This window comes from Cygnus olor, chromosome 1 (genome assembly GCF_009769625.2).
Source record: "Cygnus olor isolate bCygOlo1 chromosome 1, bCygOlo1.pri.v2, whole genome shotgun sequence".
NCBI lineage: Eukaryota > Metazoa > Chordata > Aves > Anseriformes > Anatidae > Cygnus > Cygnus olor.
In genome coordinates, this window is record NC_049169.1 from 74,549,857 (window position 1) to 74,577,172 (window position 27,316).

At 39.5% G+C, this 27,316-nt stretch overlaps 1 protein-coding gene and 1 long non-coding RNA gene across 2 annotated transcripts; one reads left to right on the forward strand and one right to left on the reverse strand.

The window, feature by feature from the left end:
- The first annotated feature begins 75 nt into the window (after window positions 1–75).
- LOC121073983 lies at window positions 76–4,588 on the forward strand. The gene is made up of 2 exons (XR_005822041.1): window positions 76–395; window positions 2,202–4,588. It is a non-coding gene; the product is annotated as an uncharacterized LOC121073983 (long non-coding RNA).
- LOC121073956 (1-acylglycerol-3-phosphate O-acyltransferase Pnpla3-like) lies at window positions 1,605–19,822 on the reverse strand. The gene is made up of 9 exons (XM_040565536.1): window positions 19,502–19,822; window positions 16,085–16,317; window positions 15,090–15,155; window positions 11,775–11,984; window positions 10,556–10,616; window positions 8,213–8,428; window positions 7,106–7,238; window positions 6,132–6,248; window positions 1,605–3,940 (listed from the first exon to the last, which is right to left on the reverse strand). Exons 1-9 carry the CDS (start codon window positions 19,686–19,688, stop codon window positions 3,643–3,645), a joined length of 1,521 nt encoding a protein of 506 aa, XP_040421470.1. The 5' UTR covers window positions 19,689–19,822; the 3' UTR covers window positions 1,605–3,642.
- Window positions 19,823–27,316: the final 7,494 nt, after the last annotated feature.

A 27,316-nucleotide genomic window follows, 5' to 3' on the forward strand; every position in this document is an offset into this window, starting at 1 on the left:
TCGCGAAATGGCGGCGCTCGGCGCCTACGGGAAACGGGCGGGGTCGGGGTCGTGGGGCCTGATGGGGAGGGGGGTGGGGAGAACGGGCTGCGGGAGGTGTCGGGGCTGTGTCCGTCGTGTTTGGAAAGTCGTGGCGGTCAGGTGGAGTCACCGATGACTGGAAAAAGGGAAACATCGCTCCCGTTTTTAATAAAGGGTAGAAAGGAGGACCCGGGGAACTGCAGACGGGGAGCCTCCCCTTTGTGCCTGAGAAGTTCATGGAACAGATCCTCCTAGAGGCAACGTTAAGGTACATGCAAGACAAAGCTTCACCAAGGGCAGATCCTGCCTGACCGATCTGGTGGCCTTCAGTGGTGGAGTGACAGCATCACTCCAAGCATCACTCCAAGGACAAGGTAAGACCGACCTGTGTCACCTACGTGGACTTCTGCAAGGCCTTAGACACAATCCCATAAGACAACCTGATCTCTCATCTGGATGGGAAGGGAGGACCAATCAGTGGGCAAGGAGTTGGCCATAAGGCCGCACCCAGAGAGTGGTAGACAATGGCTCTGTGTCCAGGTGGAGGCTGATGAGTGGTGTCCCTCAGGGGTCTGTCCTGGGACAAGTACTGTTGAATATCTTTATCCACGACATAGGCAGTGGGATTAGGTGCACTGTCAGCAAGTTCACAGGTGACACCAAGCTGAGTGGTGCAGTCAATACAAGAGAAGGAAGGGATGCTATCAAAGAGACAGGCTTGAGAAGTGGGCCCACATGAACCTAATGATGTTCAGCAAGGCCAAGTGCAAGGTGCTGCACTTGGGTCAGGGCAATCCCACACATGAGCACAGACTGGGAGAACAACTCATTAAGAGCAACCCTGCGGAGAGGACTTGGGGGTTCTGGTGGACCAAAAGCTTGGCATGAGCCAGCAGTGCATGCTTGCAGCCCAGAACGGCAACTGCATTGTGGGCTGCAGCAACAGAGGGGTGGCCAGAAGCAGGTCGAGGGAGGGGATCATCCCCCTTACCCTTGTGAGGCCCCACTTGGAGTATTGTGTCCAGCTTTTGGGTCCCCAGCACCAGAAGGATGTGGGGGTGTTAGAGTGAGTCCAGAGGAGGCCCACAAAGATGCTCAAAGGACTGGAGACCTCTCCCGTGAAGAAAGGGTGAGAGGGATGGGGCTGTTCAGCATGAAAGAGAAGGCTCTGGGCTAATCTCATTGAAGCTTTTCAATACTTAAAGGGGGCATGTAGGTAGCATATTTTTGCTCAGGCAAATAACGGACAGGACAACAGTGATTAGTTTTAAACTAAAAGAGGGTGTATTAAGATTAGATTTTGGGAGAAAATTGTTCACTCAGAGGGTGGTGAGGCACTGGAGCAGGCTGCCCAGCGAAACTGTGGATGCCCTATTCCTGGAGATGTTCAAGACCGGGTCGGATGAAGCCCTGGGCAACCTGATTTAGTGGGTGGCATCCCTGCCCCTGGCAGGGGCATTGAAACTGGATGGTCTTTAAGGTCCTTTGCATCCCAAGCCATTCTATGATTCTATGAAATTAACTCAAAATGCATTAAGTTGTAGTTGGTCAGTTATACCCCAGAAAGCTTGGTAACAAGAAAATGTGGTAACAAAAGAGATTGTCTTTTTATTTTAGAAAAATTAGAGAAAATTGGAGCTATGCAGAATGGAAGAAGGGGGTAATATTGATTTAAATGTATTTAGTAGAACTACCTCAGTACACAGAAAGCAGAACTTGTCAATCATGCTTAAATTCTAAAAGATACTGGTAAAACTAATTGTATAACATTCTGTTAAATGTTACAAAAAGCTTGAGACAATAAAACTCAGAACTTCTATCTTTTAGTTGTGGTTACAATAACACTTCCAAATTTTCTTGCAAATTTAAAAATACATACACACAATAAATGAATAAAGCAGTTGAAGTAAAAGTCTTCCGTAACATAAAATTGATAGCTTGACAGTTTCTCCCGTCCCCCGCCATTCATTTTAATCATTTTAATGTTGTAAAATTTAGCACTTCGAGCCTAGGGAAATCTGAGAAACTGATAAACCATTTAAATGCTGGTCCAATTCAGAAATGCTAGATTTTGCTATCTGAAAGATTTCTACGTAGCATAGTTGACGCTACAGCAACAGACATTCCCTTTTCTTCTCTCCTGAGCATCACATTCCTGAAGTCTGCTACTCCTTTTACAGGATGCTTTCAGTAAGCATGCATAGTTTCTTCCCTGGACTGCCCAGAACTCATATTCTTGAAAGAGAAGCCTTCAAATGTCACAGACCTGCCCCATCCCACATGCACAACCTGACCTCTGAAGACACAGTTGTTTCCTTCTACTGTAAAAACAACTATGTCGAAGACATGATACCAAAACATCAAAAGGGTAGTTAAATCTCAGCAGTTACTTATTTTTCCTGAAGTATTCATACACTGATATGTTGTCTTTATTAAAATCATGTATAATGTTTGTAGGGGGGTATTTAAAATCCTCATCACTCAACACAGATAAGAGTTGGCTGATTTTCAAATCATTATTTGAGGCCTTTGCACATGGCCCTGGATATTGTTACTTCAATAATTTTTTTTTGCTTCTTCCAGCAATTGTTCTTGGAAAACTTCCTTTGGGCTATCATACCTCACTGAGATAGAAAAGACCTTTTTTTCTTCACCCCTCTAGCAAGAGGGAAGTGAAAGGAGAGAAAAAATATCTCAAGCAAGGAGGGGGGGGAGGAAATTATCAAGAATGATTGGGTAGCAATTAGAAGACCAAAACAACATCTACCACTTTCTATACATTGATGTACGTTAACATTTGCCATAAAGTTAAACACCTCAAATTACTTTGTGCTACTAATCACAGCCACTATTTTACCTACTTTTCAATACTTAGTCAAGTATTAAGCTCTTTTTAAGTACACAAAAGTCCTATGAAGTCACTGAAACTGTACCTGTTTACACTTCATGTGAAAGTGTCCCAGTTCGTACAACTTTTTCCATTGAAGTATTTAAAACAAGGAAGAGCCATAGAGGAACTTGAGCAGTAATATGAACTGTGCAGTATGTAAAATAACCTAGAATGATACTGTTCCCACAGTATCTCATGCAGACAACTTTTCCATAAATAGACCAGTATGTTCAAACATAAGGCAAACAGACATAGGAAGCCACTAAAAAGCTCAGATGTGTAATTCCCTTTATGTAGTACACATCCAATTTCATTTAAGTGCTATAAAAGTAATCCTAAAACATATCATTAGGAATTGTATTTTAAAAAAAAACTTTTGTTTTCAGTGTTTGTTTGTCTAACAAGCTGCTTACAGAATTGATTTTTTTTATTCTGAAAGTAGATTTTTTAAAATCTAATTTCCAGAGAGACACTGTTTACTGCAAGCCTTACTATAGTTCACTGAGCTGGTGCTTTGACAGACATGCAGTCTGTTACTTAGTAATAGCAACCACATTTTATTTTTTTTTTTTATAATCCATAAAATATAAGAATTCTAAAGGCAGATTTTTTAGGAAACTGTAAACAATACTCCAAGACTTATTGGCAATAAAGAAAGTGACCTTTAGTCTTTTAGGATTTAAATTTCTCTGCCAAACTGGAATTTTGGAAGCTTGGAATCTATTTCCACATTAATTTTCTGGAATTAATTCTGGACAAGTTTGGAAACTTGTCTCTGAGGAAGAGTCAAAATCTATTTCCAGTCCAGACTCATCAGAATTTGGGAGAAAATTAGGATAGGAGTCTGACTGCTCCTTTGGATTAGCAGAAACATGTTTCATAACTGAGTCCATGTATTGTGAAGACTCCCAGAGCCAGGTTTCAATGTCCACAGAAGAGTGAGACACTTTAAGATGACAGTATGAGGAATGAAATTCCACAGTAGATGGGGCAGTTCGACATTTCCTTAACGATGCATAATTGTCTTTCCTGTTTAAGAAGAAAAAAAAAGATTACTAATGTTTCAATGACAATTCTATTACTGTTCAGATACTTTACAGGGAATCTCCATGAGGAAGAACACTACAGGAAAATGGTTAATACTAAATGCATTTAATGAGTCAGGACGTAGGACAACAGGAAAATAATCTTAAAGCAATCTTACCTAGAATAAGGGCAATCTACCATTATGTATTGTCCATAGAAATAGGTATAAAATTGTTACGTTAAAAATCATCGTACTGTTCTGATAAGCTTAGATGGAGAGACGCAGCTCATACCTCATACATTACCACTTGAGGAGTTCTGATCTCCCCCAGCTATCCACCTGGAGTATTTGGTCACTTACCAGTCACAGTGGTTAGCAAACATTAATTAGCATGGTCTCAACATTCACAAGCAAAGATAGTTGTTCGACTTCATGAACACCATCTCTGCATTACACTTCACAACCAGCTAAGTATCACCAACTTAAATAGCTGGAACAGAACTTTAAGCTTTACAACAGCACCTGAACCACCAGGTTAGTCCTTTGTAATTTGAGAAGCAGGAACTGAAGTTGTCACCAAGAATACACATCTTTTTTTCAAAAAAAGTTCTGTCTTCTCTCTCTTTCAGTGTCTTTGCAAATAGACAACACAAAAACCCAACAACTATAAAAACATATCAAACCACCACTCCCCCCCTCCAAACAAACTCCCTCCCTATCACACGTTTCAACTTCAGTTTCCACACTTGAATTTCACTTGCACTAGGAGATACCATCCAGAAGGTTAGGTTTACTAAGAGGATGTCCAAACTGTTAACAGCTCAAATTTTCACAAGATTTAGGTCTGATTGCAAAAGAGAATCTATATCTGATGACATAACAAGAAGAGAGGAAAAAAACAGTGGGGGTATTTCTGCAAAAGCAGCAATAAGTTCTTGATGGATGCTGAAACACAGTACATGCCCACAGTCGCCTATAGAATACAGTGCAGGATTCTACATACAGAGCCTTGGGACCTAGCTACCTGAAGATGAAATCCACTTAAAGAAAGGCGTCAGAAAACTTTGAGAGTTTTTGACAATATAAACAGTTCTGTGGGAGTTGATCACTATTGTGGTTTAATCCCAGTAGGCAGCCAAGTACCATGGAACTGCTTGCTCACTCTCCCCATGTGGGATGGGGGAGAGAAGTCAGAGGCCACAAGAACTTGTGGGTTGAGATTAAGACACTTTACTAGGTGAAGCAAAAGCAAAACAAGGAAATTATTCACTGTTTCCCATCGGCAAGCAGAAGTTCAGCCATTTGTTAGAAAACAGGTCCATTACACAAGTTTCTTGGGAAGATAAATGCCATCACTCCAAATGTCCGCCCCCTCTCGCCCCCTTTCTTCCCCCCAGCTTTTATTGCTGAGCACAACATTACATGGTACGGAATGTCCCTTTGGTCATCCTGGGTCAGCTGTCCTGGCTGTGTCCCCTCCCAACCTCTGGTGCACCCCCAGCCTCATCACTGGCACATCAGTGAGAGAAACAGAAAAGCTCTTGGCTCACTGTGAGCACTGCTCTGCAACAACTGAAACACAGGTGTTATCAACATTATTCTCATCCTAAGTCCAAAACACAACACTGTACCAGATACTAGGAAGAAAATTATTTAATTCTATCCCAGCCAAAACCAGGACAATCAATCAATCACCTTTAAGATACCATAAAAGCATGGAGGAAAAGCCATGTGACCACCATGCCCTGTTTTATGACCAAGAGCTTGCTCTTTCCACATAAAGCCTTTCTCCCAACATTTTCCAGTTCCAAACTCCCACATCTGAATTTCTTGAGCAACCTTCTCCTCTTTTCTTACTGATTGTTCCAGCTGCTATGGAGCAGAGCAGAAACACGGTCTTTGTTTCCAGTCCAATGCTTGTTCTGTAACACCCCCAAAAGCATAAGCATACCAACAGGCAACACCTCTACATCTCAGGTATGTAGCAGTCATTGATCACTTATAAACAAGAAACTCCACACAATATTCTTAAAAAACAAAGATAAGGGTTAGAAGCAGTGAGAACCATTTTGTGCTACCCTGGAGAAAATGATTAAATCCTGTTTAAAGGGGGAAACTTAGTAGTTCTTGAAACTCTGATAAGAGAGAATTCCAAAAAATACATCGTTTACATGCAGCAGCACACCAGTTTACCTGGATGTACAGAAAAGCCTCCTTTTGGCCTGGGAATAAACTGTACCAGCAATCTGACAAAACTGTTCTTGCATCCATCGAACATCAGCCGGCATGTCAGGAAACCAGTTCACTAACCTACAATCAAAATCAAAATACGCAAGGTACTTTGTAAGCAGTAAAGCTAACGTACATTATATTTCCACACACCGAGTCCCACATCCAACAAAATAACTCAGCGAGAATGAAAGCTGTGTTAACTCCCCTACCAATATCTCCAGGTCTTCTCAACCTCTCTAAATTTTCATCTATCTCACTCATCTCTTTTCTACAAGCTAAGAAAAGAAGTGCAGCACACAGCACTATGTCTCTGATCTATGCTTAGTGTCTGACCAGTATGTGTATTCTATACAACGTTACCAACTTTTAGGAAGACTGAAGGAAACTTTCGGTCTCTGAGACCTTTCTGCATAGTAGGAACTTGGTTGTCAGTTTAATGTTACATGGGAAAGGAAGAACAAGAGTAAGGCAGAAATAGAACAAAGTCACAAATACATTCTTTTTCCTTATAATGCTCTTAACCTCAGTCAGTTACACTGGGGGGAGAGGGGAACACCACGTAATTCTGTTGACTGCTTCTCATCTGTCAAATATGATGCAGAAGGCCCATGTTAAGTGGCAGAGAAAAATATTTTACTGCACAATATAGCAGTAGTAGTAAAGAATCTGCTCCTGGCAAACACAATTAAGGGGACTTCTTTTGAGCAATTAAAAGACAGCTTTTAGTAGTTTGTTGTTGTTTTTAGAAGTCTTAATATGTTTATCTAGCCTTAGACTATACAGGTTTTAGGAGAATATATTACGTAGGTAGAAATTATGGACTTTAGACAGTTAACACTTGAATTATAGAGTACCAGAGTGCCTACAAAAAATTAATCAGCATTCATTTATACTCAAGTATAATAAATATAAAATTGTTCATGAAAAAGTTTTACCGTAAAGCAGCAGAATAAGCAGACTCCACAGGCAGTGTATATGGTAGCATCAGATAAGATATCACTCGTATTGGGAAGAGTTTAGAGAACTGAGCATAGAATCCATTTGGTTCTTTACAGGCTTCCTGCAGTGCTTAAGAATAATTGTTTTGGAAAAAAAAAGATTATTTGAAAATTGTTTAAATAATTTGCTCAAGGTTTGGTAATCTTCAGTCAATATTGTGAAGTCTTACTGAGCAATGCTCAGACAGAAACTAAAAAAGGTAATCTCAAGGCACTCTTATCATAAACCTTCTCTATGCTACTTTAAAATATGTGAAGCACTGACTAATACCACAGGGACAAAAAGGCATTACCCTGAAATTTTAAGCAATAAATATAAGTATTAATTTATGATGAGAGGATGTAAGGTTCCCCTCTCCAAAAAATACTTATATATTTTATACAGCATTCTTGTCTTATCTGAGACTGTGTAACTTTAAGGAGTTTAAATTCTAGAGTTCCACACGTTCTAGTTGTTATATATATGGTTTCAGAAGTTTCACACTTCAGATTTTGTTCTCCTAGGTCACTGGAACTAGGAATTTCTGATCTTGAAAATACTGTTCAGCATCTACAAAAAACCTTGGTAAAAATTACAGATTAAGAAATATTAGAAGTGTTCCTGGTCTATTAACATCTTATTAAAAAGTCAAGAAAAACAGACAATTAGAAATCTACTGAAGTATGGTTTAAAAATAAGATGGTGGTAACTGGTATTTGGATTTGAGGTTCAAATTTGTTGTGAAATATACACTTATAAAGATACTGTGGATGAGCAAAATATATCCAAAACCAAATAAGAATCCTGTTCATGACTCCACAGTGTTAAAAGTAGCTCCTTCTAAGCTCAATCTTATTTTTGTAACTAAATCAAGATGTACACGTTCACATTTTGTGAGCATTTAAGCAACATTTTTGGCTTGAGCTAGTCTCTAATTTCATAGGGAATTACAAGATTAAATAAAAAACACTTCATGCAAATTATAAGATAAGAGTAAGGCAGGGGGGCAAGTTGGGAAATCGAAGTTTGTCATTTAAAGTTACAGAACAGTCTGAAGAACATACCTTTACGAAGCCTAGGAGGTAGACTCTCAAATATGCTCTTCTCCAAAGGCCATGAATTTTGTTTTATCTGGTTACTGAGTACTTCCACTTTTGAAGTTTCCACTCTGTTGTTTTCAGAAATATTTTTTTTCTTCATATAGTCAACGTGTTGCACAGCCTCATGTGGATTTCTTTTTGTGAAGGACAAGCTGACATAAATTGAGTCATTCAGAATACCTGAAAGAGTCAAGAGCTTCCACTTAGGCTCACTCCACAGGTCTTCAGAGTACCTGTACTCTGTATCTTTACAGAAGTCCTTATCCTGAGGAAACATTATCTACCCAATGTCCAACACACTTGCTCTTATAAGTCTACAAACATTTAGTCGTATTGATGAATACTCTTTTGGAGGTTTAGGTCTTACTTTAAAATGAGTTCTAAAGAAAATGAAAAAGTGAACAATTAACTGAAACTGCGTTGGAAACACAGTCATTTGCCAAAGTTGTTTTCCAGCAACAAAGGAAATAGTTAGAAAAGAAGAAAACTGATTTTGTTTTTACTTGAAAGAAAACATCCTCAATACATCAGACCAATTTGGGAAATTTGACGTGGCAGTTTTCACAAGAGTACTCTGAGCTACTGTCACAATAAAGCAAAAAAGGAAAGCAAGTAGGGTGCAATATTGTTTAAAGATATATTCGAAGTATAGATATAAATCAGTATTGGTTGCCTTGCAAAAGCGGTGGATTCCGATTAACAAATAGCACTTCTAATTGCCTTAGAATTGAGGATTAGAAAATAAGCAGAAAGTGAACTATAACAAAAAGAGTATTTACATTCAGTCTCCAGAAAAACAACATGAAGTTACTACATATAAAGACTACCAAATTTAACTAGGACCCACACCTACATGCAATAGAATCTATATCCTACTTACAAGTACTCCTAAAAGATAAATGTCAAAAGAATATACAATGAATATAGCAGAGAGTTATCTAAATCAACGTGTTCTTTGGGGGGGGGGAGGGGGAAATAGCTCCTACAGTTGAAATAGCTCAATGAGAACGGATATGAATAATGAATGAGTTTGGAGAGGCTACAGTTATCACTGATTCACAAACCTGTGACGGAATAAGGACAAAGGTATCAGTAGTACGAGAAGGAGGACAATAGTGCAATACAGAGAAGATGTGTGGGAAAGACACCATGGAAGACCTGCAAGCAATCTCAGACAGTGTCAGATGGAAATGTGCACACAGGAAACTTGTGAAACAGTACAGCAACACAGCCCATCTTAGCACAAGCAACCTCAAATTATAGGCCGGGTTCTTTTTGTAAAAGTTGTGCTTTTAATCACTTCATAAAGGATCTAAAGTGGGACTCTCTCAGTAAATATATAATAATATTACTAGAAATGAAACTCTTAACCTGAACTGTGATGTTCTTTAACAGTGACGAAATTGTTTCAAGGAGACTTGAATATTTAATACGTAGTTATAACAGAGAATGAGTAATGAGCACATTAAGCTATGACTACATTACAGCACTGCAGGTGGCACTAGCTTTAATAGTACAAGTATCACAATTCAATTTCCATTCCTCTAATCTGACCAAGTACTATCTCCAATTTGCTTCTGCTTCCAACAAATATAGGGAGTAGGCATACCTTACATATGGTTAATTTCATGATAATATTAAGTTATTGTCTTTAACCTGTCCGTCCCCAAGTTGATCAGGGAATAGCATTTATCAATATAAACTATGTTACTAGAATTGAAGAGCAAAATGAAGCAGGTTTTAATTCTTATTCACAAACTTATCCAGATCCCAGTTACTGCTACAGTACAAGTCCTCTTCTTTTAAAGTCTTTCATAATACAAAGTATTTGTCCATTACTGATTTTATATTGTTAGCCAGCTCCCAGTTCTGGACTATAAGAGTTCACCTACAAATTTATTTGGATGATACAGACGAGGAAGCGGTAAGATGCAGGTTACAGAGGAGTGGGTAACAATAGCCTATTCCTATCCTTTAAGGATAACACAGAAGAAACTAGTAATACATTTTTCCTGGAATTAGAATTCCCTGGTTATTTCACTTAACAATACCGTAACATTCACTTCATACAAGTTTGACAAAACCCCAGAAGTGCAATTTCTACATGACAGCACAACTGCCTCAGATGACTAGTGACTACTATGATTTCTATCAAATGAAATTCAGAATGAAAATATAACTTACCTTCAAAAAGCCTCTATGACTTAGCCCCTCTTAGCTACTTAAAACCGCTTCACCCATTTTTTTTTAATTTTTAAACCCAGGTTAAGACCATATCATCAGTAATTATCCACAAGTGTAACATACCATTCTCTTTCAAGAATTTAAAAGCATCTGAATATCCTTGCTCACAAATCTCTCCAAGTACCTGCAAGCAGAGGGTAAATGAGTCAGCCAAATAAAAGGAGATTTAAGATCAAGAGTTCACAGAATGCAAAGCCATTTACATCTACCTTTCATCCTTATAATTCTAGAAGTTTCTTACAATTGCTCTAATTCAACAGATTCACATCAAGAAACCTACTGTGTGACACACATGTGATCATGCATATGTAAGCTTATTTTTCAACTATCATAGATGTACTGAATTACTCAGCTTAAAGGACAACATTCTAACTGTTCACAAGAGTTTCCTCCTTTGGCTAGTCTATGTCAGGAGCAATGTAACAGGGTGGCTTAGTAGAATATGCCAATTCACCCGTTCCCTCCCTGTGCTTCCCAATTCCCAAAACAGTGAGAAGTCAGCTGTGCAATTCGCATGTTCAAGCTCAAACTTAGCCTTCCACATGAAAACATCTTTCACCAGATGCAACACCAGCTCACCTACTAATGTACACAGTAGTCCTAGACAAAAGAAAAAAATTAACACATACATAAGTAAAATTTAACTTTTTTTTCCAAATGGTCAAAACCCTCCCAATTAAAAAAAAAAAAAAAAAACACAACTATAGTAGTCAGAAACATTTCTCCTCTGTAGTATATCCCAAGCCAGTTGGCAAAGTCTGTTTTCATTTTTTCAGCTTCAGCAACTGCAATTCAAGCTATTTCCCTCATCAGATCTGCAATTACAAGTGCTTAGCAAAATTTAAAGGCAAGCTGCCTGCATCAAGTATTAAGTTTACAAAGACCTGTTGCTTTAGAACTGCAAAGTTCTGAAGAACCTGGTTAGCAGGTAAACATGAAAGGACTCTAAACTGCCTGTTATTAATTTACCAGTGTTGATTTTATGATAGAATCCTGTGTTAATTCCTAAATAAACAGAGAAAGCCAATACCATTTTTAGTCAGAGAGACTAAAAATAAGGAGAATGAATCATAGAATGGCTTGGGTTGGAAGTGACCTCAAAGATCATCTAGTTCTAACTTCATTCTTCTAGAATGAAGACAGGCTACGAATAAAATAGAAACAAGAGAAGTTGTCAACAGAAAACTTTATATGACTAGATGAAGTGCTAAGATTACTGTAGCTTTCTGCAAAAACAAAGCCTATATATTGGAAAAATGTTTTAGTAACTACATGAAGTTACCTTAGGTTCTGGTGGAAAGAGTGCTTGTGTTAAACGATAAAGGTTCCCCAAACTGAGCTGAATGCTGGTGTTGGTCAAGTTCATTTCATGAAAATTGGCTGAATTCCCCTTTGGGCAGATATCACACTCCCCAGCAAAAGGTGAAACTGTGATTGTATTCTTAGATTCATACTGAGGCAAGTTGTCACTGATTCCTCCATCCACATAGCGCTACAAATATTAAAGGAAGTAAAAAGAACATTGAAATTTTCTAAATAGCAGATTTCCCATTAGAGAACTAAATATCACTTAAGAATAATAGTACAGTCTCTGTCTACGCTCCCAGTCTAAACATTTTCAGTAGTATGTTTTGTCCTCTTATGTCACTTAAACATTTGTACCTGTAGCTCCATAGATAGTCTAAGAGCATTCTATTTGTGACTTTTCTGGATGTTTAAGAAAGAAAAAGTCCATTTTAGGGATGATAATCCCACACAACGTGCACTAAAAATATTAGTGCAACTGTCTCGTCTTCCTCAAAGGACAGCACAAAACTAAGAGCTTCCTGGGTGCCTCTGTAGAAAGAACACAAGTAAAAGAATAGCTCTACACTTTGAATCTCAAGTTCCTCGATATTAATCCATATAGTTAGAATATGAGTTACTTAAAATTGCTCTTAGTAACTAGAATTTAATATAAAAGCATCATAAATATTTGTACATGAAGAAACAGCAAGTAAAAAAAGCTTCAGGATTCCTGACATCAGTTGTGGGTATCCGCTCCACTTTGCATGCAAGTTCAGAAGCTGTTCCAGGTTATCCTTTAGTCTTTGTGTTTAACTGCCCATGCCTGTAGTTTTAGTGCATCATCATCTCAGACATTTTAAGGCTCAAGAACTGAGGAGTTCTATATTGGGGTAATAAATCTATAGTGCTGCAGCTGCTATGACCAAAGACAACTTATTGGGTCACTCACAACAGCCTTCTTTCCAGTAGGATGAATTTTAGCCAGTTTGTTCTGACAATGTCGAAAGCCCATTCCTCATTACCAACTTTGCTGTTCTACTGGCTCCATTTTCCTCCTTCCTAACTAGGCGTCAGAGAGAACTGAAGGTCCTTTATAAAATGTAAAAGTAAGGTAATGTTTTGAGCAGGAGCGACCTGGATTATCCATTTAATCCGTCTTGATACTAGCTCCCTAAGCATTCTGAGAAACACATTAGGAATGAGGAAGAGGACAGCCTCAGAGCAATTTATCCAACATACTCTTAGAGCAGCTTGTTCCTACCTACCAGCTTTCTCAAACACTTTTTAGACTCAGCAGTATGCAGCTGCTGACAAACTTTCTCCAGGTGTATAGTGCAATCACTAAGGTACTCAGGCAATCACCAAGTCCTTTGTGGAATTATCAAGCACCATACAAGCTGTTTGGTCAAGAAGCAAAGGTGGAATCATAGCATGCAGTCTTCTCATTAAATTATTCAAGGATGGAAGCACACACCTGATTTACTGTTCTACATAAATACTTGTTGGTTGTGGTTTTGTTATTTTTTGCCTTTTTCCTTCTTCAGTTTCTGTCCATTTATTCCCTCACAAAATGTTTAATCTCAAACACTGTGTTTGAAAGGTGTAAAACAAACACATCACCCAAACACTTCGCAAAAAAGGAAAAAGTTCATCTTGGAGAAGCACCTCAAATCCAACAGAAACTAGCCTTTGGCATTTCTACTGCTTACAGAATAGCTAGTCCAGAACTGAAGTTGTGTTATATAATAAACTTCAGCAAATCTGTTTCTTTTGCTGACGCTTACCATGCTATTGAATGCAACGTGGTCTGCAAAGTAATGCTCTATAAACACTCTGAGCTTCAGTTGTTGCAGTAGATGCACACAGAAGAGCTGTTGCATATTATTAGTATTGTACATCTATTGGAAGTTATCCTCAAGTCTTTGGAAGACAGGGTATATAGGCACAAAGTGTCAAGCCAATAAACAGCAAGATGCTACAAAGTTTAAATACTAGACATTCCATTGTGTTTACACCCTACAGGACTCATACCAAGCATACACAAGTGTAATACTATTACCATGTTACAACATGACTTCTATGCATTAAAATCATATCAAAATAATCGCAAAGAACAAAACGATAAGATTCCTTCTTTCCCCTTGCCTCAAAACAGAACCAAATCAAATATCTCTTGTATGTTTTTGTACTCTGAACTAAGCCTTTTAAAATAACATTGTTGTCTGGTGACAAGGACTGAGTAGCCAGATTATCCTGGATCCACCTAAACCTTGGCTTCAGTCCAACGTCCTGTTTTCATAACACCTTTAATCTGGAGGATTTTAAGAAGACATACAAGGTTTAGAAATACAGATAAAGATAAATCCCTACACAGTTCTAATCACTTTTGCTTTAATTTCAGCAGCAGAAGAAAATACATTCCATGGCTATCCTTGACCTTTTAGCACTTCCAGATAGCCTTCAGAACAGTCTGTAATCAAACAATGTTAAGGAAGTTTTGAGTTTTCTTTCAACATACTTCCCCTCTCCTTATGTAAGGAACATCAAATTTGGAAGGAAAGAAAACGCAAGTTAGTGCAACACCATAAAAAAAAAGCCATTAATATGATGAAGTGCATGCCCGCTTTCAGACCTGTTAATCAAAACATCTGCAAACTATACTGATTTTTTTTGCAGTTGTTGCCCCTTTAATGTGGGATTTTAGAAAACCCAGTACAGCCATGAAGTATTAAGAGGTTTTGTAACCAAGAGTTCCTGTGAAGTAATTGGAACAGACTGACGAGCAATCTCTTTCACACTTAACACCAATGACAAGACATTAAAAATCTTTGGCTATATCTAATTGAATTGAAATTCAGTTTTAAGGCAGATTTATCTATACCAAGAACATGCAGATATACAATATAATCTCTCAGATTTTTTTTCCCCCAAAATAAAAAAGTGATCCTTCCTATCAATTCATGCATGTAAGTGAGCATCACTGTCTTCATTAAATATTTATCCTTAAATGTTCACTTTTGCTAGCTTAGAATACTCTATTTTAATTACTACATCAGCAAATGAGACATTTGAGGGGGGGATTTTTTTTTCCAGGATGGAGAAGACATACATATCTTCTACTTCCAACACATCTGCTGTTCCCTTGCTCTTTTGAAAAGTAGTAACATACATACAGCTACAGTACTAAAAGCTCTGATGAGAGCTTATTTATTTTATTGTAGGATAACAACAACAAAAAAGTATATACATTGTCTTTTATTATTTTCTGAATAGATACAAGTGTTTTTAAAAATCAAAAACTAGGACTTACCACACCTCTAAATGATGGTGGAATTAGGCCGCAATAAATGGGGACAAATGAACTACAGATCAAAGCCTGTAGAAAAATGAGATTATATAAATTAAATGGTAACTGTTCCATTATTAAATTTATCATTTATCTTTATCTCTTTAGCTGTTGGCAAGAACAACTGAATCAAAAAACAACCAACAGAAGTATTCTTAAATAAAAAAAAATATATATTATTAACAAGCATTATTTTACATAGACAATTGAGGGTGTTCAAACTTCTTTATGGAATGCAACCCCAATCCATTAAAAAAAAGATACGACTCACTAAAAGACCATTTGTAGAAATGCTAATTAGCAAGAAAAAGTTTATGATCATTCCCTCAAGCTACACATTTTCACAGAACCACAGAATCATCTAGGTTGGAAGAGACCTCCAAGATCACCTAGTCCAACCTCTGACCTAACACTAACAAGTCCTCCACTAAACCACATCACTAAGCTCTACATCTAAACATCTTTTAAATACCTCCAGGGATGGTGACTCAACTGCTTCCCTGGGCACGGAAGCAGCACTCTTCTGAGTAACCAAAGTAACTAACTGGGGACACTAGCATGATCCCAGAGTAATAATATAGAACTAGCTTATTCATGGATATTAAGAAATAAAAAAAAGGTATTTTTGACTGTTTCCTGATGACTGCTTTTATAAGAACAACCTTAAAAAACCTTCTTCATGAAAGACACTGTCATTAGATACACAGCACTTTGTCCTTTTGTCCAATCTTAAAATGGCCTTTGTCCATTTTAAGATTGATCTCACATACCTACTCCCTCAGTTCACGGATATATTAACTGGGAAAACAGAATAAATTTGGCATAATGAAGATTGAATTAATTTTTAAAATACTTTCAAAGTAACAATGTCTTTAAATTTTTAAAATGGAAACCCAATGGAAGATGTGAAATGGACTTGAGATTACAAAAACGTCAAAAAGTTGCCAAAATAAACATACCTGGACAACTTCTTCTTTAGAGTTAAAATTAGATATCAATGTATTTTTACCATCTGATACTCTGGTTAGTGAAATACACAGTCTGCCTGATGACAACTGGTGAGTGTTTTCTGGAAGATTTCTCATCAGTCCATCTTGTATTATCTTTATCACGTTGAAGGAAGGATGAAGAGGTCCAAGATTTCGCTTTCTAGCTTCTTTCGCTAATGCCAGAACATCTGCACAAGCTTCAGCTGCAAACAAAATGCATTTCATTTAATAGAAAATATGCCAATAAAAAAAAAAAAAGAAAGAAAAAGATACCCCTCCAAACCAAACTTTTATAACTAAATCATCTCTAGAGCTCCAACTTTTCTTTCTGATTGCCAATACGAAAATTCAAGAGCTTTTAATACATGAAATAACTGTCCACTAGCATTTAACTGCAAGTTGAAAAGTCTTCTGAGAAGGAAAAAAGTAGTCACCTAAGACTTTCAAATAGTTAGAACTTGTTCTCATGAAGACCCAGCCACTAAGTTATTTATATCTGTTATTTCTGAGTATAGGTATAGAATATCCATATAATATGCTTCTGTTTGGAATTATTAATTCTAGAAACATGTTCTTTAAGAAGAAAGAAAGATGAGTAACCTTCCATAAGCATGTATGCATAGAAGTATTCCACATGCAACATCCATAAAAAAAAATCCATAAAAACTACACAATGCACGGATTTTAGTTCCACAGTATCTCTGCTGAAGAAGTTCATCACAGCCTGGGTTCGTCACCACTAGTAATACCTGCTGGACTTTAACCCAACTTAAAATTTCAGGGCATCATTTATCTTCCTTTATACATAAACACAATAAAGGAACCATTACATGGGAACTTCCAGTAGGGAGCTTCAAGAGGGAAATTTTTAGCTTTAAAAATTTACCCACTGCTTAGTGGATAAGGAATGTGGGGGAGATCTGCAACACCTCTCACACAGGTCTCCATTTCAATAGGTGTTTTTACCAATATGTAACAGACATAATTAAATTTTCTTCAATTAAATCAGCATTTAGGAACTAGATCAAACCACTACAGAGGACATGATTGTTCCTGAAGAACAGCTAAACCATTCTATCAGCCAGAAACCTAGTCATGCTTAATGAGAATAACAGCTCATCCTCCTGTCAAGGTTTTGTTTAAATATTTAGTATTATGCTTCTCCAGGGCATACTTTGTGGATATTGCCCAATAAGCAAGTCAACTTGGAAGAAGAGGGGGAGGAAGGTCAAAATAACAGGTTTAACCTGAGTGATACACTACAAGGTCATTCAAAAATCTGTTCAGAATTTGCATATTTTAACTTGCATAGCTTCTTTCTGGAATAGATAGGATTCAACTTATCAAGCTAACCACGAACACTGCACTGAAAAGAACTTTGCTTTTGAGTTCAGATTTATTTTTGAAAATACTGTATTTCTACAAAGCTTTTTTTTTTTCCTCTCGAGTAGGAACACCTCAGCCTTTCTTAGCACACTAAACCAAAAACCTATGCTTCACAGAGTACACCCAAAAAAACCTGAGCCAATAGATTTAGAACGGATTACCACCTCACCACAAAAATACTGGATGTCCAAAGACATCTATGGAGAAGATCTAAGATGAGCGCACCTCAACAGTTCCAATTTGGATCAGCCCAAAATGCATATCATCCTCAAAAGAACAGCCACCTCTGAGCTCCTACCTTAATCTTCCCATAAATTCAATGAAGGAAGCTTCTCCCTCAGTCTAGAGCAGTCCAATTCTGTTTTCTCTATTTAATGTCTGTTCACAGTAAGTCAAACTTGAAAACCTACAGACTCTAAGTTGGTCTTTCCAACAGGTAACAAAAAGAAATCCCTTTAGTCAAAACATCTGGCTACAAACCTCCAAGAGGTAAAAAATGCAAGTCAAGTTTAGTCAAAAACCCTGTTCAGAGCTACATATACACACTTGTGGTTTTATGTGTGAGGACAAGCATAGTAATTCAGACCTGGGTCCAGTCAAGTCTTGAACACCTCCAAGGATAGAGATACCACAATTTCTCTGTGCACCTATTCCAGTATTTTGTCACCGTTGTGGCATTTTTCTTTTCCTCTGATTTAATCAGAATTTCCCATTTTCCCACTGTGTCTGCTGCCTCTCATTCTTCCACCAGGCATCTCCAAGAAGAGCCTGGCCCTGTCTTCCCACAGGGAAACGCAACTGTGAAAATAGGTGGGACTTGGAACCATAAGTGCAGAAATAAATACTGCATGTTATATCAATTAACATAAAATTAACAACTAAAAAGATGCAGAGTTAACATCTGAATTCTTGCTAATAACTCAAAGATTTTAGAATATGGCTGTTTTTGAATCGTCTTGTAATACTCCCAAGTGACTTAAAAAAATGTTTCCAGAAGAAATACACTTGTCCATAAAATATAATACCTTGGGCAGTGGTGACAAACACACTAGTTAATCTAGTGTTTATAGAAAAGTGAAAATTCCACTTGGCATATAAGAAAGACGTTGGAATAATTTTAAGTTTACAACTCTTAATTATTAAAATACTAAAAATGTTTAAAGCTGTTAATATCACATATGGCCAGGTAAACAATATTTGTGTGCTTTAGAATACTTCTTATATTTATAGCAGCTTCCAAGTCTTCCTGAATCATTTACAATATCTTAAAACTTAGCACTGGATATGTACTAAAACTAAACAGCTACTGTGGATAAACATGGCTTGTTTTAAAAGCCGGTACGAGGCTCATAACAATTTATGCGTGCTGTGCTAGTACCTTCAAGTAAATTTAAATTAAAATGTTTAAGTAATACAAGTTTATTGCTAAAACTTTGAAGAAGTTCAGCGTAAGTGACAGGTAAGTGATCGAGCAGCAGGGACAAGCATTTCACAGCACAAGTCCCTCACAGGTACAGAGAACTTCTTCACATTTTAGCGATGAGCTCAGAAGTTTAAAAACACCAACAAACCCTTTCCAAATTCAACATAAGTGGTTTTCCTCCTCTACCTCTGAGCAAGATGAAACGTGAACTTAAAAAGCCTCCTAGTTCTAAACCTCTTATGGCTCCTGTGAACAAAAACTATCAATTTTGCATCCCAAGCCTTTATTCCGTGGATCTCTGATTTAAAAGGAAAATAATTTTCAGATGTTTCATACACCTTTTAAAATGCACTTTAGTCACTACCAAACAAGCTTGATATTTTTCACGCATCAGGCTGCTTTAACGTCTAGCACATCAAATTTACTAGATAAACACCTATTTGGGTTCTCGTCAGCCCCAAATAAGTTGAAGTAAGGTATACGGCTTTTCTTCCCGCCAGATAACGAGCGCTTATTTCCCGAGAGAGACTACAGCTGCCCAGGAACTCCCCCCCCCGCCCCGCACCGCCGCCCCGCACCCAGCGAGCCGCCTCCGACCAGCACGGCGCCGGCCAGCGCTCCGGCCGAGGCGCCGTAGATGTGCCGTGCGTCGCGAATGATGTGCGGGGCGTGCTCCTGCAGGCAGGTGGCCGCGCCGATGTGGTAGACGCCCAGGAAACCGCAGCCAGCGAACGACACGCTCCAGCCGCGCTCGCGGTCCAGCATGGCCACCAGCAGCTAGCCGTTGCGGCCGTTACAGCCACTCGCGCTGCCGCTGCTCCAACCACCGCAGCGTCCGTCACCCCGCGCGGTACGCGACTGCGGTGCTATCCTGCGGCTCCCCGCCGCGGCCCCGCCCAGCCCCGCCGGACAGCCAATGGCGTGCTGCCGCTCGCCGCCTCGCCATGGCACAGCGGCGGCCCAGCCAACCCCGGGGCGGATGCAAATGAAGCCCCGCCCCCACCCGGTGTCCCCGTCCCCCACCCGACTGTGAGGCGGGGCCCGGCTGAGGGGATGACGGGCTAAATAGTAAAGGGAGGATGGACGTACAGGTTGCGTTCGGCACCGAGAGCCTCAGGTGGCACGCCCCAACGGCGTTTTAGGGACAGAAGCATGGGCAGAGGAGGTAAATACCACTCCCAGCCCAAACAACCAGCATCGTCTGATGGAGCTTGTGAAGTCCCCGGCGGGCTGAGCGACCGACCGCGGGAGCCAGGCACAGAGGGTTCTCCGGAGGTTTCACATCGGCATCTTCAGGTGCCTGAGTGCTGCCAGAAAGCCTGGAACGTGCTGACAGCTTGCCGGGCCATCAGTGATTAACAGAGAACCATAGCACCATCTAGGCTGGATACATCCAATCATCCACACATCCAACCACGTTCCATCGCTAACCCACCTCCCTCCCCATAGGGTCACCTGCGACTGCCTGTACAGAATTGCTTAATGCCCCACCACGTCACCACATCTAGCCCAGCAGCAAACGGGCCTGTTGACCAACACATGTGTTGTGGTTTAGCCCGGCTAGCAGCCAAACACCACACAGCCGTTCGCTCACCCTCCCCCCTCCCTCTCCGGGATGGGGGAGAGAAACGGGAAAGTGAAGTCTGTGAGTTGAGATAAAGACAGTTTATTAAGACAGGGAAAAGAATAACAACAATAATAATAATAATAATAATAGTATTAATAGTAATAATGTGTACGAAATAAGTGATGCACAATGCAATTGCGCACCACCCGTTGACCGATGCCCAGCCTATCCCCGAGCAGCCGGCCCCCCCCTCCACCCCAGCTAGCCACCCCTATATATTGTTCAGCATGACGTCAGATGGTATGGAATACCCCTTTGGCCAGTGTGGGTCAGCTGTCCTGGGTCTGTCCCCTCCCAGCTCCTGCTGCATCCCTAGCCTGCTCGCTAGCAGGACAGAGCGAGAAGCTGAAAAGTCCTTGGCTTGGTGTAAGCACTGCTCTACAACAATTAAAACATCAGCATGTTATCAGCGCTCTTCTCATTCTAATCCAAAACATAGCACCCTGCCAGCTACTAGGAGGAAAATTAACTCTGTCCTACCTGAAACCAGGACAACATGCTATGGAAGAGCTGTCTCACAGCCACATAACACACCTATGAAGAGGTGTCAGCCAGCCCTGACTCTGGTCTGCACCAGTGTAGCAATGCCACTGTGTCAGCTCTGTAGACCACCTTCCCTGCTAGCCCAGATACTTCTGTGGAGTAGGCCATTGCAGGCCAGAGGGGTGCACAGAAACATTTAGAAAACAAGTGCTCTGGAAGTCTCAAATGCACCTGACTGCTTCCAGGCAGGATTTATCCCCCTGGAGAAAGGCGCTGGTTTCCTCTAATAGTTTAAGAGGAACTGGTAGTTGTATGTGACAGCTCTCCACAAATCCCAGAGTTCCCCAGGGCTGGACTATGAGAAAAACAGAACAACATATCTGAAATCTTTCAGGATTTAATTGCTTTGGTCAGGGCTAATGAAACCCTCTTTAGCTATCTGCATACACCATCATATCCTAACAACAGAATTCAAAAACATCTTGAAAGAGACACAGAGGAGCTCACACCTCCAAAATACACCTAGGAGAGAGGTTGTGTTGTGCAATTTTTTATTTGCAGGGCACACTGCCAGAGAGAGAGAGCAGGGAATCGAGCTCTTTTTCAGTCTGAGTGGGCCTGAAGCCAATGCTGAAAAATTACTAGGTAGTTCTACCAGCAAGATCTTGAATAATCCTTGGACAAAACACACACTATCAGGAGAAACTCTGGATTTTGTCTGAATGAACACCACAAGCACTGGGTCACACCTTCAGTTTTCCTGTCTCTAACTTAGCTCTCCAGCCACCTACATCTATTTGTGGCATGCATCTTCATCCATTCGTCATCTCACCATTTCAATAGGCAGAGCAGAGTGTCCTAATCCCAAACATGTCTGTCACTGAGGCATTTCTCTTCATTTAGGGAAGAAGGTGTGAGACTGAACCCATTTCAGCTCACAGGGAAGGAGAGAGCTGTAAATAAAGAGGGAGCCACATCCCACAGTTCCTGAGTCCTATTTCAATTAAAATAGTGACCACCTTTTTTTTTTTTCTTTCTTTCTTCCATTTTCTTCTAAAAGGCCAGCTCCCCTGTATTTTGTATTCTATCCATATGTGTGTATTTACTCAGAGCTTATGTACAGTAGAGTACCATTTCTCAATCCATACTTTTGGAAAAGAGGCACAGAGGTGCTCAGAGAGGAACAGTTCTGTCCAACTGCAGAAATGCATAGAATCACAGAATGGCTCAGGTTGGAAGGGACCTTAAAGATCATCTAGTTCCAAACCCCCTGCCATGGGCTGGAATACCAACCACTAGATAAGGTTGCCCAGGGCCTCATTCAACCTGGTCTTGAACACTTCCAGGAATGGGGCATCCACAACCTCTCTGGGCAACCTGATTCATTAATTAGATATGGAGAGCCAGTTAAACGGTAGGGGATTTTCAAAGGATTATCACATCAGTTTTTTCGTGACTAATCTGTTTTGCAGGCTGAGATCAACTCCATTTAAAAAATAATTTTAGTCCTAACCTGTCACTAGAAAGCTGTTCCTGAACCTCATTTCTTTAATAGGTGGGAGGAGTCTTTGCATTTCTACCATAAAATGATACACAGCCAGTTCATGACCATCTACTTTTTCACTGTCCTTTGACTTTAGTAACTCCTTTCTTTAACTGGCAATGCTTGGAGCGATGAACCTTATTCTCAGCCAGCCCTCACGCATGACACTCGGGTAGCTGGGCTCCTCCATCCCTCTGTCACCAGAAAGGCACTACAAATGTGCCCTGACCAGTCCAGTAACCAGTCCTTCAGATGGGGTATCACTAGAGCCGTACAGCCTAGGGAAGCTGAATCACTAATTCTGACTAGTTATAGTCATATTATGATCAGCTGATAAATTCAGGTCCTTCCTCATCTCTGCTTTTTTTTTTTTTTTTTAAATTCAATTCCCCTGTACACAACACCAAGTTTTCTCTCTACACTGTACTCCCCTTCCTGCATATGCTTATTCTTTTTCAGTACCAGTTTTTATCTCCTCTGGTTGCTCCATAACAGATCTTACAATTTCTCCACTACATCATCTCCAGCTTAGTGCATAGTTTTTCATGCAAAATATCACCAGAGGTACACAGACAAGATGGCTGCTAGTTCCCTTGCCTGGAAAACCAACTGTTTCATCAAAAGCATAGATTAGTTTGACACACTGAACCTTTGGCTAATCACTTGTCTATTTCACCTCCCTTTTATCTCCAGGCCTATAAAGATAATTGTCCTTCCTCTCAAAACCTATTCTAATTCTTTTTTGTTGTTGTTGTTTTTCACATTTTTAGTTTACTCATTTAATTCCAAGTACAAGTTTATCCATCCTGCACCACACAGCTGTTTAGGATAAAAATCCTCAAGCTAGCTCTAAAAACTGGGCCATCCGAGAAAGATGATGCAACCCATCACAAGCACTACCAACTAACCCTACTGTGGTTGTACAATACATGGTTTCAAAATTGTCTCATTTATCTCACATATCACTACATACACTGTGCTGCAATCAGTGTTGCAGACATACTAAATCCTTTACTGAATCTACTCCATAATAATTTCCCAGTAAATACAAGGAAATGAAGTAAAGCCTCAAGCAAGTTAACAGAAATTTAGTGAAGTCTGATGGGGATACAATCTACCAGGAAACCTGCATGCAGCTTAAACATCTGTAAACAGACGTCAACCCAGCCCAGTCAAGGGGCTGAGCATATAAATTCAACAGGTGTGCCATCTGTCCATCATTTAGCTGCTGAAAGCTTCTCCCTTAATCCTTTCCATGTAGCTACAATACTAATTACGATTTAGGTATGTCATTTTCCTAAGATACTGATTAAATATATTGGAAAAGAAGAGAGAAAAGCAATAGTGCATTTGTAAAGTGCTTTTAACTCCTTAGAAGAAAGATACCATTTAAGTATTAAGTTTAATGAAGGCATATAATTTATAGGTAAAGGAACCACATAGGACTGAGCACAAATAGGAGGCAACAAAGGAACGTTACTGGACAGGTGACAAGTGGTAAGGTCTGAGATCTTGGGGAAGAAAGGGTATGAGCCCTGGTATCTTTGTTATTCAGGTGACTCCTTTTTATGCACCCCTGAATATGCTAATTTACCAGAGGAATAATTTAAATCTTTTACAGATGAATTTTACTTCTTTCTTATAGTCATCCTGTGTTATTTGGGCACACCCTAAGGGAATACCTACTACATCGGTGGCCAGAGGACTGAAACCTTAACTGTTAAAAATGCATGAGGAACCACAGGGTAAGGACAGAAGAGTGTTGAATTACAGAGGGAGGTGAGCTGAGGACAAATACTAATCATAACCTGGACAAGGAATCCCATTACATTCCTCATGCCAAGGCTCCACATGCACACTGTGCTGCTCTCTTCCCTGACTTCTGCCACCGGGCTGCATTTCTGGGGAGCAAGGACAGAGAACATTATTTAAACTTTCCTGAGTATAGCTTCTTACACTTTATCATCTGTTTGCAGCACCACCTGAAATATCCTCTACTCTATATTAGCCTTTGCAGAGAATTTGCTCTTGGCAAAAATATCATTCTTGGTCCATAACTGGCTTCCAGTTCTTTCTAAAACAGTGGTATCAACGAGCAAAGACACAGGCAGTTTGTGTGGTTATTTTTTTCTGTTCACATGTCATAGCATGGCTCATTAAGCTTGCAGACATCTCAGGTTAACTACTCTCTGGTTTCATTGGCAAGAGATGGAAAGTAGGTCATTTTAGTGAAAGATACTGACCTGCTTTTCCCTTGGGCCTGATCCTGCTATCCTTTGGGAAAGATTTTGGGATTGGGTTAATGTTTTGGTAATTATGTTCCTAAGCTATTATGGCAGGGAGTAGTAAAACTGTACAAATTATGGAGTATGTTCTCAAAAACTGTGCTGTATGCAGCTAACACAGATGCTGATAGTTTGAGCAATTTCAGTGCAGCTTCTAAACTTCACAGGATAATCCTAATGCATGCTTTGAACTAAAGCTAAGAGACCTGTTCTGATTTTCAGTTGATAGTGGACCGAGCCTCAAAACAGACAGGAGATTCTTAGATCTGGGTGCATCCCATGTTCTAAAAATGCTTTCTGTTGAAATGCTGAATTCTACTGCCAACCTTCACTTAAAGCAATGTGGGAAGGGGAAATGAAGCAAACCAAATTCTGAAAAGATAATACACAGTATGTGCTAAGTAACAAAACATTCAGCGCGTTTGGCTTTGACCATCTTGTTTGATAATAGGTCTCTATGAAGAACAGAACAGGTTTTAAGCACTCCATCATGCACGCTGCATCACTGTGCTGCTAGCAGGAGTCTTGTTAACCCACAGCACATGCAACCCACTCACTGATAATCAAGAGGTGGCTATAATCAAAGGTAGAACTATCCACTGCATGCTAAAGAAATTAAAACAGTGACTGAACTATGTGACTATAGAGTCTTGCTTTGTCAATTTATTTCTAAAAGTCAATAGAAATTCTCCTGCACATAGCATATTTTCATATTTAGAGGGCGTCCGGAAACCAGTGTAACTGGTTCTGGTAGAAGAAAATGAAATTTCCTATCTTGAATTCCTTGGTGCAATCTGTGGTTTTCATTCTCAAAGTTAAATCTTGAGGGTAACAATTTGCTTCTCAGGTCTGATACCACAGCTGTTGCCTTTACTCTTCATAACTATTGCACAGAACAAATAGCTTAAACTATTTCACATTAACAAGGTCAAATTTTAACTCAGCTATATTTTCACAGCATTTTTGTTTCACAACTTTGTGGCCTGATTTGTATGTAGCAATAGTTTATTGCCAAAGACCCCTTGGTGCTTTATATATCCTACAAATGAGATACAGCAATGACCATGCCCATTGCCAATTTGCAACCTTAGCTCTTCTTATTAGTTATTTTTAAAGTACTTGGAACTGTTTAAAGACAGGATGCTAGGAAAAAAAAAGAGAATGGCTAACAAACTCTGAGGAAAATTCAGACAGCCACCAGAGTAAGATTTTTCAAATCTTGTCTTGTAGAGAAAGAGTTCCTTTTTCTGTTTGTGGTGGGGCTATTAGAATGTATTGTTTCCTCTTCGGCTGTTTCTACATTAGCTATATTTATTATTTAATGGCAATTCTGGATATAACTATATATGGTAACTGCTTTGTGGCAAATAATGTACCTTAAAGACCTAACATCTTATCATTAAAAGGCCTAATAATCAGCACCTTACAACAACTGAGAGATACTCAAAGCCTCCCTCTGTGGTCTTGACCTAAGAGAAGACTTCAAACTTGCTATTGCTCTGAAGACTAGATATTTGTCTTCCCAACTCCAAGACCAGTAATATTCAGAGAATTGATCTAGAGATAGATATGTAGATAATGAACTGTTTCTCTAGCAGAAAACTTCCCCAGAGTTATGATACATTTGGAATCTTTACTGATGGTTGGTTTGTTGTGCTGCAAGACAAGATTGAAGATTATTTTATATTCACCTACTTACAGAGGTTTCCATTCTATATAGAAACAGGTCACAGAAACAGTTGGTCCTTCATTCAGCACCACTGAGAGGTGGAAAGAGAAAACTGTGGAATTAACATTTGTAATAAAAGGAAAATATTGCTTGTGTAAATAGTAACTAGTAAGCTGCTTAGCATGCATTAGCCCTATTCTTTACATTTGAATATACGGTAAGAAATTATGGTGAAAGGATTAAGGAGATGAACACAGGTGAAGATGCTATTAGCAGAGTATGTCAGTGGGATTCAAACATATACAAGGTGCATGAATATAGGTCTTTGTTATAGTAGTAGTCATGGCTCCCTTGATTCTTTAAATACCAGAGATTTGAAAAATTCTGTATTTCTTGCAGTTAGAGAAAGGAAGAAGCTGATACCAAACAGTTGTACCTTGCAGATGGCTAAACCAAACCACAGACTGGATGAGAGCTATGTAATGCCAGCACAGCAGGAGCAGGGACTTCAGGTGCCACAGAAGGTTGCCCAAAGGAGTTCAGATGGTCTTAGTCTTTCAAAGTAAAGACTCCTAGTGAGCTTTTGGGTAGTAATACCAACCTGATCAGTCACTGCCCTTTGCTGTGCTCGTATGAGCATCTACGCACAGTGGAGTGGCTGGAAGAATTAATCTTCCAAGAAATAACTCTTTCCTCTGGGGTGTTTCTCAACCTAAACAATTCTGCTTCTCAACAACTAAACCCATGGCCTTGCTGTGGACAAGCTTCCGTGCTGTTTTTGTAAAA